Raw genomic sequence first — 16,872 nt, 5'->3', positions numbered from 1 at the left:
GTTTGTACATCCTTTTTTGCCACCTGTCAATTGAAAAACTAATGTTTAAGTGTAAGTATTTGTAAGAATCGGGCAAAAGCCAAAACGGGAAAAATCAGAAGCATGCATGTCAAAAATCGATCTGACAATATGATATCACTCAAGGGTGGTTTTTCTATTTAGAAAGACCTTCATTTGACCTCTGCATCACTGGATTTTTCAGAATTTGTTCAATAGAATGATAGAGAAATGAGGTTTTGACAGAGTTAGTTGCCCTTGAAATGTTGTTTTCAGTGCATGTCAGTGAAATTATCTCTCCATTTATCAAAATGATATTGAAATTTTTTTCCTTTATTCTGATGGTGCAAATAGTCGAACTAAACTTTCAAAATGGTTTGTTTTTTCATACCGCCTGATTCTTACAGAGACTGACACTTAAATAATGTCTCTGGTTGAACTTTTAATGTCGCATATTTTGTTCTTTATGGTGACATTTTCGATGATATAACGCTGAGTCATCTTTGTTGTAGTGTCAAAAAAACTCTGGTCATGGTCTTAAGATATGGCTTGCCACCCACCTATTGTTCCTTATATCTTGCAGTGAATATTTTGGCCTCACAAATCTAGTTTGCATATGTGAATTCAATTAAAAATGGCTAAGTTATGCAAATTCTTGGTCAGTCTTGCTTTTAGCTGTAAAAAGCGAGCCTTCCATTATATGCTGTTGGCTTTTTATCTTAAGTTGTGGGTTGATGTCCATACAGATTCTGCACTGTAGTAGTCTAAGTTAAAGGTCATAGGCATAAGCCATTTTCTTTGGGGGCTGGGATTTTTATACATGTACAATTGTAAAAAAAAATTGCAGTCATGTAATGGTATGCTGTCGTCGCCCAAAGACACTTCACCTCTAGACAATAACTTCAATATAAGTGTTTAGATCTATGACATTATACCACAAGGTCCCATAACATAAACGGAAGCATGGGGTTGATTTTGGGGATAGTGATATGAACCATTTTGAAATTAGGCATTAGAAAGCATCATTTTTATTATGTCTTTACAATAACTTGAATATAAATGAATGAATCTCTGAAAGTACTATTGGGTGCCATACACACAACATGAAGGCCTGGGTTGATTTTGAAGGTTATTTTATAACTTTAACCTTTTATAAATAAGTGGACAAAACACGCATTTTTATTATCGTGATGTCTGGACTCGAATCTCTGAAATAGTAGTACATGGTGTCATACCACAAAGGAAGACCGGGATTGATTTTTGGGGTTGTGACTCAAATCGTTTAGGAGTTAGGGGTCAAATTAACAAGCATTTTCATGATGTACAAATAATAACTTGAGTAAAAGTGAATGGATCTCTATGAGGTTGGTTGATTGATTGAATGATTCTCTTTATTTCCTCTATAAAAGGAGAGTTCTATATATGATATATACAAACATTTACATCTCACAAAAGCACAGAAAAAAAATTAAAGTAAAATATACAGTTAACGTCAAAAATAAATCACGACTGATTACACACCATGCCAAGATTTGATATACTACGAAAAATTAGATATGGGACAGTATAAATCATGTTTAAAAACGGCGTACAATTAGTGAATGTGCTATATGACACATAAGCTGTGACCATAAATCTGACGACACTGTCCACGTAGTGTTGGTCATACCACTAAGGGTCGCTATAGATCATAAGTTCACTGTCAAAGAAAGAGATCGACTTTTTTGTAGGTAGTATGTCTACTATTTAATGTTTTAACATATCTTTTCGTATTTTGAGAAGATTCGTACAGCTCAGAATATGGTGCTGAAGAATGTCATTAGAGTGAAACTTACTCAGTGATCAGTTTCCGGCTTTAATAGGTATTGAACCTAGCTTTATGAGGAGCAAAGATTGTTCGTTTAGTTTCGGATAATACACAAGCTTCAGCAGTCAATGTTCGGTTACATAAATTGGGTTAGAGTGACATGAATGTTTTAGTAACAGAGTAAATCAGACCTCTATTCCAATGCATTTTTCCGATGAGTTTCTTCATATATTTCTATCGACTTGTTGGCATTTTTCTTCTACGAAGGTTTATTAGGAAAATACATGTAGTTATCTGTTAAGTATCCTTCGAGCAATTACGCCAGTTGATATTTTACCAATAGTTCTAAAAATTCATACATGATCGAATTTTTACTGCATTCATTTGTCAACAATTGACTAATGTGCAAGATCTTTTGGAGACATTCAGTTCAAGACTATTATCTGAATATAATAACATTTAAACCTATGATTTTTCAACACTGTATACTTCTATTCCCCATACTCAGTTAAAATCCTGACTTAAAAACATTAGACATCGTTGTTTTTCCAAAAAAGATGGTATACCTAAATACAAATATATAGTTCTTGGTAGAGATTCCTCATACTTTGTAAGAAATAGTTAGATGACGTATTATCTTTAAACAATCCTAATTTCGGAGATTTGATACCACGCGTCTACTCAAAAGAACTTGAGATAAAGGATACTACAGACACTGTGAAGTCAACCTCATATCTTGACCTACACTTAGAAATCGTTGGTAAAGGAAAACTTTTGACCAAACTTTACGACAAACGTGATGACATTTCATTCAGAATTGTCAACTTTCCTTTCATCTGTGGCAACATCCCTTCAGCACCTGCGTATGGAGTGTTCATATCACAACTCATACATTATGCCAGAGCTTGTCGAAACTACGCAGACTTTTTGTATCGCGCTAGAACTCTAACAAATAGGCTTCTGAAACAGAGTTTTGTTGCTACAAGATTAAAGTCATCACCTTCAGTGCGGTCAAATGTTTTTTGGTGGTTATTAATTTCTTTTCCGGCAAATGAATCTTGCACTTCCATTCAATTGTCACATCATCCAGATTAAGCGTAGTTCAATCTGTTTAGGGGTCAAAAGTATTTTCTTAATGTACAGATAATTGAATGGATCTCTTTGAGGTTGTGCCAAAAGTTACATTACCCCCCCCCCTTCCAAATTAATGGAAGGATAGGATTGATTTTGAGGGTAGTTTTTATTGAGGAAAATATGGCCCCTGCGATTCTGGTCAATTCTCTTGCCGCAACTGTCAGGGTTCGACCTCTGCGCTCGTATCAATGTAATGGGAAAAAGTGACTGTTTTCCAAACAACCGAAGTGATTTGGACTAAATGAGGTTCCCAGCATTAGAACCCGGTCCACCTCTTTTAGGCAAAATCGAGCATATGACAGCCTGTAACCTATGTATATATCTGGTTTTAACCTCCGTTTTCAAATTTCTGCATCTGGCCCAGAAAGTCTTTATTGTCATATAACAATGTGTCTATGTAAACGAAGAACAGATTGGTGTCTCATAGAGAATCTATGCGGATGTTAACATGCACTAGGTTAAATAAAAGAGGCCAATGAGTTCTATATTATGTACAGGCCATTTTGTTTAAACAATGTCTTCTTTCTGAACTACTGTGATACGGTCGAATTTATCTCTTTTCTTCAGGTGACATTTTCGATAATTTTGTGCTGAGTTGTCATGTTAAACAGCCTTGTCTTACAGTCAACAACTCAGATCGTCCTGATAACATTAACACATGTAAACTACATGTAGTGTATGCCTAAACATCAAGGGGCTCATCTAGGATGCAAGGCATGGAGAATGTGTGACGGACTATAAACGGAATTCCTCGGAAACGAATCCAAGATTTCAGGTTGGGATGGGGCGTAAATAATAAAATTAAATGCCGAACAAAGCGAGTAGAGTATTACTGGGCGTAGGATTTTAAAAAATCAAGATTTTATGCAAAAAAAATGCCCCATCCCCATTTAAGGGTGGTCGCATAGCAGAGACAGAACCAATGGAAAATTTCGGTTCAGGATCCCTTTTTGATTGAAAAAATATTTGGTTATACAGAAGACATTAAAAATCAACGGAGCTCCCCTTTTCGGAATTTATGGATCCACTGCAGCATGCATGGTTATCAAAACAGAAAACCGTTTTGATTTTTTTAAGGTCAGTTTTACTTTAAAGCAACAAACAATAGATGCGTGTATGAAATAGAAGTCAGAATCGGGACTGTTCCCCTGCTCGATTCTAATCCGATTTGTTCATCATGACGGAATTGTCTCTTGTGGAGTCCCACTTGCAGTACAGACGAGACTGCCAACCAGTCTCCAAAAAAGAGAAAAATGGCCCTGTCACCTCCCTCCCGGATGCGTCTACTGCAAATTTATACCAAAGCTCAAACTACTTCGGTATCCGCGTCAAAGGGGATGTCAAATTGAAAGAGTAATTAAGGTAACCAAGGTTATAGAGATAATCAAAAGAATGTAATCCATGGACAAAGACCCGACATGGAAAACAGACATACACAACAAAGAACATAAAGTAACTAAAATCATACATACAAAGTAACAAAAGCAAATGAGCAACTCGGACTCCACTAAAAACTGGGAGCATGGACAAGGTGCACCGGTAGGGTAAGCGTCTGCATTTCTAGAAACACCCGCCGAGTTGCTCATAAAAAGTCAAGTCCGGGGTAGACAAACGAGGAAAGGAAAACTATGACCCGTTGAATAAATCAGTTTTCATGGTGCAGATGGATACACCATAACAATCCACGAGTTCATGATGACGACCATAAAACTTCTGTAGTGATGACTTCAATCTTCTAGCAACATAACCCTGTTCCAGAAGCCTATTTGTTAGAGTTCTAGTGCGATACAAAAAGTCTGCGTAGTTTCGACAAGCTCTGGCATAACATATGAGTTGTGATATGAACACTCCATACGCAGGTGCTGAAGGGATGTTGCCACAGATGAAAGGAAAGGACAATTCTGAATGAAATGTCATCACGTTTGTCATAAAGTTTGGTCAATAATTTTCTTTACCATCGATTTCTAAGTGTAGTGATAAAATTGTATTTTACCACAAGTGCAAAACATTTCTATATTTCATTTATTCGCGAGGAATCTTCCAAATAGCATGCTGTGCTTCTAAAAAATGTCATGTATTATGAAAATGGGTGAAATCTCTTATACAGTGTGTTATTATTTAAATATAAAGAAAATGGATATAATGAGTGTGCCAAAAAGACAATAATCCCACCGGAATGAAAATTTTCAGCCCAAGGCATGCTCACACTCGATCTCCCTCTATGATCATAGCTGCAATTAGCTCTTTGATTATACATTTGGATTGTTATATATACCCAGTATCTAAAGAATGTGACAAAGTATTAAATATTAATAACATTATGCAATGTATAGACATAATAATAAGCAATAGGTTAACGGACGATGACACCCAGCAGAACTACATGTAGCTAAGCATACCTTTTGAAACAGACTATACATCACGTGTGAGTCTTTTGACATAGTGAAAGTAGAACTAGTACAAGCCGGATATTTGTAAACAGCAATATTTAGGTCATATAAATAGTGTGTATGTAAGGAGGTGATTTATATACTCTAGCTTAATTGCCACAAGTCAGTCAAGTCGGATTGCAAATTAACGTTATGACGACCGCTGAGGTGATAGATCCTTCGACGGTGTCGTTCGAAGATCCGTCGGAGTATCGACCGGAGTACAAAGACAAGGAGGAATATCGAATTTTTGACATTCATACGTCTCCAGAACGAGTTATAAATACATACAGAGCAATGCATTCTCAACAGACTCTGGATTATGTGAGAAAGAAAAATGAATACTGGTGTAAATTTAATCATGGAGACCTCACAATTATGGAGGCGCTCGAAAAACTGAACAATTTTATGGACGAAAGTGATCCAGATGTTGATGTTCCCAATTCAATCCATGCATTTCAGACAGCTGAGGGTATCCGTCAAAAGCATCCTGACAAAGAGTGGCTACAAGTTACTGGCCTTATTCATGATGTTGGAAAAATCATGGGTATCTGGGGAGAGCCTCAGTTTTCAACCGTAGGTGACACGTTCCCTGTCGGCTGCCGTCCGTCCAAGAAAATTGTCTTCGAAGCTGAACTTTTCAAAGACAACCCAGATATGCAGAACGAAAAAACGAACACAAAACTCGGGATTTATGAAGAAAACTGTGGTTTGTCGAAAGTTTGGATGTCTTGGGGCCACGACGAATATCTTTATCGCGTCCTTACATCTCCAGAAAACAAGTGTTCCCTACCAGAAGAGGGACTGTATTGTATCCGTTTCCATTCCTTCTACCCTTGGCATACGGGTGGCGACTATATGTATCTGTGTGACAATAAAGACATTGAAATGATGAAATGGGTAAATGAATTCAACAAGTTTGATCTTTACTCTAAAACTCCCAAAATACCCCCACTTGAGGAGCTTATTCCTTACTATACAAAACTTGTCGAGAAATTCGTTCCAGGAAAAATCAAGTGGTAATATATTGACATTTTGACTATTTTAAATTAAGTTTTCGAAGGGATAAATGAATTAACCGGACACGCTCCTTTGATTGTAATCTTACTTACTGATCATACCAGGATATTGATATACATGCATTTTAAAAGTACCTCGTGTTTACACATATTGTAAATTATGCAAGGTTGTGTATTGCAGTCAGGGCTCATACTTTAATAATATCATTATTTTTAGGTATTTAGATATTGTATTTATCAACAGATGCACGTTCATTTATATTTTAGTTTTAGACAATATTATTTTTACTTTTAGGGACCAATTTACATTGGGGGGGGGGGTTAATTTCCTATACCCCCAACTTTTTTCCATTCCCCTGCATGAAGAAAGAAAAAATAATCTAGACCCCCTCCAGACTTTTTTATATAATTTTTAAAACACCCTTTGGATCATAATAATGGAAAAAAGGTTTAATCAAAATTCGAACTCTACTGAGATCTCCCTCTTGTGCACGGGGTGCCTCCAGTTCTACCCCTTACATGTACCTTAATAAATGACCGGTCCCTAATTAAGTGTCAAGTATAATGCTTGTCAATAAAAAGGCAAAGTTTGGAACACATAGGGCAACCTATATATAATGTTTCTCTGTGATATCCGATACACGTAATTCAAGTATCTGGAACACATAGGGCAACCTATATATAATGTCTCTTTCTGTGATATCCGATACACGTAATTCAAGTATCTGGAACACATAGGGCAACCTATATATAATATCTCTTTCTGTGATATCCGATACACGTAAATCGAGTATCTGGAACACATAGGGCGACCTATATATAATGTCTCTTTCTGTGATATCCGATACACGTAATTCAAGGCACTTGTAATATCCACTGAGATTTTTTACATTATTATTCCCTTAAAATGTAAAGACTAGTCTTCATAACAGTTAAAAAAAATATCTCGAAAAAAATTCACTTGGTTCAGGCTTGCGTTCGGCGGGTTTTCTGGTTGGGACGACCACCACCGTTGGAAACAAAACAGCATTAAAAATATATAAAAGTCGGAAAAACTATATCTACATTACCCTTGTAGACCCCCACTAAAATTATTGCTACGAGCCACCAACTATTTTCTTATTTTGTGGCTCTTTGGATAATACAGATTAATCAGACTAATTGAAATCGTTTTTTTTTCTGTTTTTGCTTTTAACATAAAATACAATGTATTCATGGGTTTAGATACATGGTTCGTTTTAGGACCAACACACTTGCCTCTTTTTAACAAGATTTTGTTAATTTATTTTTTATTATTTATGGTTGTTTTGAGTGAACAATAAAATATATTAAAACGACTTGTCAGTCTTATTGAATATCATACATATATGGCCTTGTTTAGGCAACAATTAAAAACTTAATTGTTTCCCTACCTACCCACGGAAAATTATCCCTACCCAAAAGTTTATATTGCCTTGTCCTCTTGTTATCATATTTTTCCTTGTACTTTATTTCTCGCATGGATCATATACGATTTATTTTTGAAGAAAAAAACTTGGAGCCGACCTAACTACCCTGTTCTGTGATGTAGAATCAGAAGGGGGGCAACACATATCCTTTTAATTGTGGCCTGATAAGTAACCTGTTAAATTTGATCTTTTTTTTATTTTATTTTATATATTTATTTTTTTTCAATCATAATTCAATATGTTACACATTAGTTGCCAACCAATACTGATTAAATCAAAACTTTGAAATATTCTCATGTGTGGCATAAGATAATGGCCGATAGTAGAAACATACTAGTTTCACAGTTCAATCTCTAGGACTTGTTGATCAATGACGTGACATTGTCCTGATAATAAGTAGAACGACACGACACTATTTGGTGTTTCTTGTGCGAACACTCTCATGAGTAAATATTCCAAATTTATTGATAATATTGAAAAACTTTCATCAATTTCCATCTTGAACAGATTCCTGTAAAATTGACCAAAAAGGTAAATAATGTCCTAGTACCCCTTCTGAGGAACCCCGGCTGGCACCCCTCCTTTTCAAAGTGTCTGGATTCACTATTGACTGGTTAAAATAGTAGCAAATCTAAACGGCTTTGCTTTTACTTTTCGTCAGGTCAATAAATCTGTACATTTGTTTCTTGAAATGCATTTTTATAAAACACTGCTATATATAGATCCTTTTATGCTAGCTGTAGGATTGTCGATGAAAAATGCGTAGAACATGTTCGATAAATAGGCCTAAAGTTATAAAAATCCTTTTTGTCATGTTTCGGCGCTGCACATATTTACAATAAATAGCATTAAACGGGGGTGGGGTGGGTGGGATAGGACCTTTAACAAAATACAACTGAGAATCTGAAGAGGAAAAGCATGGTTTGGCATATGGCGCTTTGAATGACTTGCTTTTATTTTATATAAAATACCAAAACATTACAATGCAGATGTCAACAGTAAATGTAATGTATATCCATTTAAATATTCTCATTAATATGAATGAATGTTACATAATGTAGTTTCAATGGTTTCTATTTTGTTTTATTTATATTGCAGAACTGAGCATGGACTTTCCTGTAAAGAGAAAAAAATATGATTAAATTCTGATTTTAGGTACATTTATATTTTAAATGAATAATCTTTCTGGTTAAAATACACGACGTGTACCAAGCCCATTTTAATGGAGAATTTTTATTTTAGTTTGTTACATGGGTGACAAAGATAAAGAACAGCTACAGTCCATGTTTCGTCAATGATGGATCAAAAGACGACGTCATGGTCCATTGACGACCAATGAATACAATGTTGAATGACAATTAAGTAGCACTCTTAATAAGAATAATGCAAAAATTGATTCAAGGTTGGAAAGCCTACATATTTTTATTTTTTATATTTTGTTTAGAATGTTTAAGTAAACAGAAATTAAGTATGGTTCTGTCTAAAAACCAGGCAGGGGGTAACTCATTATATCTTAAGATAATCAATGAAACTGTATAAATACATTTGTTAGGTCCTAAAAACAACTCTTCCTATGTCCATGTCCTTGGATCTCCAATATATCTTGAAATATTTTTGACTGGTTATAGGGTAAAAATTCTGGCGGAAAAAAATTCCCCTATATTTTCTGTAGTAGAACATAACCAAATTTTAAATTTTAATATCTTCAGAGAACTACTATTACTAGTATCTGCACTTAAATTTCCCAATACTGTACAGTTGATATGGGGCTTACAGAAGGAATTGCAATAAGAAACATTTGGGATAAGGAAATGCATGAATCACCCATTATAAGCCTCTGTCTGGTTTTTAGGCAGAGCTGTACTTAACATGTGGCTTTTTTTTTTATTAAAAAACCTTTGTTCTTAGGAGATAAAAATTATATAGAATGTACAGTAGAATTCAAAATTCAGGAAGATAACTGTAAATGACAATAAAATGCGATAGAAACTTTTGATATTTCCACATGGATTATCTCCTAAGAGCAGACAGATTGAAAAGAATAACTATACATTTCATCCTATAGACCTGTAAAGCAACTTAATAACAAAAATAAAAAATGTGTAACCTTTTTGGGGTGAATCAGATATTACAGATATGGTATGATTCTTAGAAAGACTACTATTTAAGTACAAATTAATGTAAAATTCAGTCTAATCAGACATAGCCAATGATAGAGGATATATGTATACAGACTGCTGATACATGTAAAACGTATAAATACACCAGCTTATAAAGTAGCTATAGTCCTTCATGTATACAGCTAGATCTGTATTTTGGACACACTTATACATTCCTTGCTCTCTTAAATCAAGGCCGACAACTCTTGCAAAGAGTCAATATCATATATATTATATCATTCAATCTATTAATCTGAAAAGCACAACAATAAAATGACACAGAAAAACTGGAGCCTTATGTAGCGAATAACATGTAGAAATGTATGTAAGTGCAAGTTGTGTGGCCACTTCATATCAGTACTACCCCACCTTCGTGACGTACAAATCAAATGCCAATCACCGGCGGAGCAGAGATGAAGAGATATTGAATAGTAACGCGAAAGCGATCTTGTGAAAATTAATGTATTTTGAACTTGTACGTGTTAACCAAACATCTGTGGCATAAACCGACCCAATACCTCAGTTCTACAAAGGGTCTGTACTATATAGAGAAAACATATGTTTACAATTATTCAAAATAAGACCAAAACTGTCATTAAATTTTCTTTTAAAATAAGGAGATAGTAGGTACATAAATTTACAAACACGTCTTAAACTCAGTCAATATTCAGTTTTAGATGGACGTCTGTCCCGCGAAATAGGCCTTTTTTCAACTTATTAAAATCCGGATATGTCTTGTATAAACTACAGCATATATGTATACATCAATGATGTCAGATACAAAAAGGAAAAATGTTTGCACTGTCATAATACACCTTTAATTTAGCAGGAATGTCTTCTTTAAAGTTATAACTCAATTGTAATACAATTTAGATACCAGCAGACAGAACAGTAAATCGTTTTCTTTTGAATTCAAAAGAATACGATATGTTCATTGTATCTATAAACTCAGTGGGGGTCTCCCGGAAATATACCCAACACGTGATACTTTCATGACGGATGACCTTCTTCAGGCAAAAAGCCTGCATGCAATGATAATTTAAATTGAACAAAAATCTACATCATATACTGTACATATCATCGATGCCTAACTTTCCTGTGGAGTTTCAAAACTGACATAGAAATTTGTTTTAAGTAAAATTAAAGGGAAAATGGAAGTTTCCAAAGTCTAGCGGTGCATCCGCCCCAAATACCAAATAAATTGAGCCAGTGCTTATTCCACAAGAAAGTTAACATACATTATTATATAGATAGCAGTGTTATATCGAATGTTCCCAGTGAAATAGATTTCAATAATTCACACTGTGAAATAAATTCGGTAATTTCACTCTCGGACTTTCTCCCGTCGAAACGTCACAACTTTGAAATCAATCCGCCGTTCACAAAATTTGAAATTTATGCTGAAAACAGCAAAGAACAATCGATGAAATCTATATAATAAATAGGATAGTCAATTGGTTATCGCGAATAACCAAAATATGATCACTCATGCCAAGAACGCAGTAAGATTTACTGTTTTATTTTAATTCATGGATACCAATTTTCGTGGATTAGCGAAGAAACACAAGTTCGTGGATTCTTGAATTCGTGGTTTTGACATTTTCAGTATACGCATCAATGAAAATTTCCTTTTTGTTGGGAACCCAATTTCGTGATTTAGTCTTTCCACGAAAACCACGAAAATTGGTACCCCACGAATAAAAATGTCAGTAACCAATTATATGTGTCAATTAAGAATCTAGTATTTCATTGAAAAAGAAACCAAACACTAAACGACTTTACTACCATGATTATATTTTTAGACCACTAGGCATTTCCTCATTTTCAAAAACTGCTATAATATTTCTAGCTGTTAGTTCGGACATTGCACTCCGAGCTTTATCCGTAGCACTGCCGATATGTGGGAGAACAAGACAGTTTTTCAACGTCAATAAGGGGCTATCTGTCGGTAAAGGTTCGGGAGTTGTGACATCTAACCCCGCTGCAGCAATTTCACCCTTCACCAAGGCTTCGTATAAATCATCTTGGTTAACCAACCCTCCTCGACTAGTGTTAACAAATATTGATGTATTTTTCATTTTACGGAAAGCCTCCGCGTTAAATAGTCCTTTATTTCCTGATGTCAAAGCACAACATCCAAGTACAAAGTCTGATTGTTTTAGTAATTCATTAAATGAGACAAATTCTGCACCGACCTCCTCCTCTTTTGGTGACCGATTGTTTCCACTATAAAGTATTCTTGCAACTCCAAATGGACGGAGACATTTGGCAACGGCCAATCCGATTCGTCCAAGTCCGACAACTCCTACTGTTGACCCTTCCAAACCATGCCCCAACATCCATATTGGATTCCAAGTTCCCCAACTACCATTCTTAACCGATTCCATCGCTGAAACATAAAAGAAAAGGACTATACAGTGTAATGTATGTTTATACATGTACATGCAATTCTTTTATCTTAATCGACAATCATGGCCAAATGTGTCTGTACAAAGACCTGTTATTAAATTACAGGTCTATGGTCTCAAGGCAATTAATTCCAGACAAAATTTTCATTTGATCCGACTGAAATTTTCCCATTTCCTTGTTGACACAAAGGGAAAAAGTAAAAAAGGCCATTTGGTCAGACAGATCGAAAATCTATTTCGCCAGGTTTGATACGAGCTACTAAAACCTGTTTAAACCGAACCTCTTTTGGAAATGAAGCAATTGTTCAGTTTTTTTCGAAGGTGATTTAGTTTATAAACATGTTCAATTTGTATTTAAGTCGATATAAAGGGTCCTCGGAATAAATCTGGTTTATACAGGTCATCAGTTTAATCAGTATTAGGTTTAGACAGGTTTCATTGTATATACATGTACATGCAAATTGTATGTACATTCACGATGAGAGTTTGAAACCAGGTTAACCTAAAGACCGAAAGCTACGTTGAATAAATTATGAGATGAAAAAACTGAGATGTAAATGAAGGACCTGTTTAAGTCAAGTTGATCCTATCCTGGTTCCCGGGACTACGTTCCAAGTATTAGCTACTAGCAATACACTCTCAGGAGTTATATTTGTATATGTGTAACATACTGAATATTGCGATCGGGAACCAATCTAAGTTGATTCAAAGACGTTTTAGATTATTCTGGTGTGAGAGATAGGGTTTATTAAAATAATGTTAAATATCTAATTGTAATTTAAACCCATATAGAGTGTTAGCATGAGTCCTATTCAGGTCGATCAAGGGGATTTGAATAGGAAACTCTCCTTGATCTCGCATAAGGAAATCCACTAAATTAAATTTTGTTTTATTCATTTGTGTATATAGTCTGTGTAATTATTGTAAAGATTGGTTTGAGTTTCTATGGATCTACAAGTAAACGAAGTCGGATCCGCCATTTCTTGTGATGATAATTCGGGCTCTCCTGACTTCAAACATTTATGCTGTGCTTTTTTATACCCCAACTTGGAAAGTGGGATTATATAGGGATAGGAGTGTCCGTTCATCCTTCATCCTTTCCTTCTGTCCTTCCATCCCTCCTTTCATCCTTCCTTAAGTCCGTACTTCGAGATAATTCCTTTCGTTGCGCATGGGGTTGCACTTCTCTTATCCGTAGCTTACTCAACAACTCTATTGAATATTCGATTTGATGAAAGTTTCACAGAAAATTAAGTACATAATGCATTTTGCACCTTTTTAAGATTTTGATCCATACAAATCAATTTGGGGGTCAAAAGGTGCATGCTATTAATATTTACATTGATCAATGACGGATTCTGAGAGAAGCAACGGCCGGCTGCATGAAACCGCCTCCCATTTTGTTTAGAAGAAAAATGTTTTGTTTTGTTTGTTTTTGCACACATTTTGGACACTAATAGATAAAAAAGGTGAAATACCCTCTTTTCATTTATTTCTGGATCCATTCTTGTTAAGTTTGGGTCTTACCTTCATTAAGACGTCTGGACGTTGCTAATAAGAGAGCCATTGTTAGCTCAGCCGTGGCATTGGTAAGAACATCTGGGGTGAAACCTACGGGAATGTTTCTTTTCTTGCATTCTGTTAAATCAACGTGTTCATAACCAACAGACATTGTACACACCGTCTTTAGTTGTGGACCTGAAAAATGAAAAATGGTACTGAGTTTCAGAAAACGGTGAAGAATATTTAATGGGGAAGTAGGATCACCTCTTGCTTATATACATGTAGCACAAAAGCAATCCAACTTTATTAATCAGACCAGCGGTGTCCTATTTCGTAGTAACTATTCCATCTTTATTTAAATGCTGTGCAATTCTTTTCTATATAGCTGTCAAGATATGTTCCACAATAACTTAAATTGAGATCGAATTAAAATAGATGTTTACATGTTTACATGTATATGATAAGTTTAACTTAATTCTAAGAAGATATTTTAGGTAACTATTACATTTGTGAGGTTTCTATATACAGTATAGAATAGTTCAATAGTTTAACAAAAACAAAATCCGCCCTGAAAATATGTCCCGAACTATTAATAGATTACATACATGGAAGACAAATAATACAGACAATAATCATTTTAAAATTCTTAACACAGTAGGTTTAAAATTTGAAAACAAGAAACTCGTAGCCATATGTCCCCCCCCCCACCCCCACCCCCCCAACCGGCCACAAAGAAAGTGCAAAAGTGCCATAACTCCTGTAAAATATTTTTTCGAATCAAAATTCATAATTTCTCGAACAAGTAAAACACGCGATTTAAATTAATGCCCCACAAAAAAAATATAAGAAGTCATTTTTAGAGTTAAATATCCGTAATTGAAATTGACCGAATCGGTTTAACATACATGCATAGCTATGTTTTAGTATAGTTAAGGAAGTAGACCTAGGGTAAGGCACATAACTCATGAAGTCAGTGATATGTTTGTATCATATTCAGTTTCACCAAAGGCTTTCAAGAATTAAATCAATCTAAGTTACTTTGATGCTTACATGACATCGATGTAAATTGCTGAATACAAACGTTCCAGTGATTTGTAAGGGTTGTGTCCCGTACCCTAGGTTTACCTCCTTAAGCCACATCTAATTCGTGTGTGTTTTTTTGTTTTGTTTTTATAATCTGTTATTTTTTTGTTTTGTTAAATCAAAGCTAGAAAAACTCTTTCTATAATTTAAAATTTAGAAATCGACTTTGCTAATACAACCACAATTTTATATTACATGTACTTGCATTGACTGAATAGAAAGATAGATTATATTTTAATTATGTTGAGGGTCGTCTAGGATTTATTTGAAAACAAAAATATTCTAAATTTAAGCATTTTTTTTTATTTGAGAAAAAAGTTATGATTCAATTACCCCCCCCCCCCCCCCAATTACTTCACAATATAGATTTTCAACAAAGGAAGTGCATTCAAATGTAATTCATACATGTACTATAATAATAACTCACCTGCTGCGTCCAAAACATCTTTATCAATTTTATCTGTCAACAAACAGAACAAAGCATCGACCCCTTGGACGCCCCTCAACAGTTCTTCTCGTGGAATGCAATCTTCTCGGTCCCACTGCGATACCTCGAACTTTTCCTTCAATAATTCTACTCCACGGGTTGGCACTCGTCTAGTTACGAATACTTTAGGTTTGGCAGACATTGTTCTGATTGTTATAGCCGAAATTTTCGCCCTGTACCTCGCGAATATGAGCACTGGTTTAATGGTAAACAAACATCGTGTCATATTTAATATAAGAAGGGAGGTAACTCAAAACTATCACCAGATTCAAATTAGGCACACAAAGGACACTTTCAGCGAGATTCGATAGGACTGACATGTCGTTTTCCTGTTTGCAGCCGAGGCATACAAACATAAACGATGATTTGTCAAACTACTTACAAAATGAGATTGGGAAGGGACGGAGGCTATACCGTTGTCCGAATTTCCTCTGACACTGTAACCTTCCTCTTTTTTTATTTGGTTATTGATATGTAGAGTTGTGGTCAAAACGTTGTGACATACAATAAGTTTGAGATTCAGCAGTACCGCCCTTCAACCGCTTCTAGCGACTTTCAAGTTAAAATCATGCACGTCACACCTACCTAGTTCGATTCCGGAATGTATGATGATACCATATTAGCTACAAAAATTACATTTTTGTATTGGAAGTTTTGATCATTTTTCCCAAGAGACCCTGTTTTAGTTACATTTTGAATCGTAATGCATGTGAAGTGGCGCGAGAGGAGACTAGGCGGAGCTTGTTACTTTTGGAACGGAACAATAGTATGCAGACGTAATTTTTCTCTGGATATTTTGAAATTTTCAATCGGAACTATTCGACCATTTTCGCTACAAAAAAATAACCTCGGATACAGAAAGGAGAATTTTCTTCTTGGAAAAATTGTAGTCATACGCGAATCAAAGTAATCCTATCAACCAGATGGCACTAAAAAGCTTAGTTGGATAGCACTAGAAATAAAGTACAACAACCCTTCCAAGAATTTTGGCGCGAGGCGAGGACCTAAGAAAAAAGTATTTTTAAGTAAAAAATTCAACGAGTTTAACTATAATTTTAGAATCGGATCGGTCATGTTCCGGACAGATCCAGGCTAGAAACCACTAATTCCACTTCTCATAGGCTTCTATGCTAATTTCACAATATTCAATGGCTTCTCTGGACTTTACCTTAACTTTAACCTGCAGAGGACTATATATCAGCATGATTCTACATATGTCAGCTCACAATCCTCAGAGTGGCATGTGGGGTTAGCAGACTTGCAGTGCAGTACTGGTCACCGGGAGTGAAGGGTCTATAAATAGCATGGGGGATTCCAGTGTTTTCACAAGATAGGGGTATATTTAGAAATCATTATGGAGATAAGGCTTCACATCACAAGAAGCAAAATCCACCTATA

The 16,872-nt window shown here is 35.3% G+C and overlaps 2 protein-coding genes across 3 annotated transcripts; one reads left to right on the top strand and one right to left on the bottom strand.

Moving 5' to 3' along the window:
- The first annotated feature begins 5,383 nt into the window (after positions 1-5,383).
- On the top strand, positions 5,384-9,945 carry LOC148599721 (inositol oxygenase-like). 2 transcript variants are annotated; one of them, XM_088557670.1, is made up of 2 exons: positions 5,384-6,267; positions 9,077-9,945. In XM_088557670.1, the coding sequence occupies exons 1-2, from the start codon at positions 5,521-5,523 to the stop codon at positions 9,161-9,163; spliced, it is 834 nt and encodes a 277-aa protein (XP_088413796.1). In that variant the 5' UTR covers positions 5,384-5,520; the 3' UTR covers positions 9,164-9,945. The 2 variants fall into 2 exon arrangements, with proteins under 2 accessions (XP_088413796.1, XP_088413795.1); XM_088557669.1 differs by lacking the exon at positions 9,077-9,945 and having other exon boundaries at positions 5,388-6,602.
- Positions 8,768-15,726, bottom strand: LOC148599720 (glyoxylate reductase/hydroxypyruvate reductase-like). The gene is made up of 3 exons (XM_088557668.1): positions 15,415-15,726; positions 13,929-14,099; positions 8,768-12,382 (listed from the first exon to the last, which is right to left on the bottom strand). The coding sequence occupies exons 1-3, from the start codon at positions 15,698-15,700 to the stop codon at positions 11,784-11,786; spliced, it is 1,056 nt and encodes a 351-aa protein (XP_088413794.1). The 5' UTR covers positions 15,701-15,726; the 3' UTR covers positions 8,768-11,783.
- Between the last annotated feature and the right edge of the window lie 1,146 nt (positions 15,727-16,872).

This window comes from Perna viridis, chromosome 13 (genome assembly GCF_037379345.1).
Source record: "Perna viridis isolate PV_CMFRI_1.1 ecotype Kerala chromosome 13, ASM3737934v1, whole genome shotgun sequence".
In the NCBI taxonomy this organism is placed as follows: Eukaryota; Metazoa; Mollusca; class Bivalvia; order Mytilida; family Mytilidae; genus Perna; species Perna viridis.
This window is presented reverse-complemented; position numbering and strand designations above follow the sequence as displayed.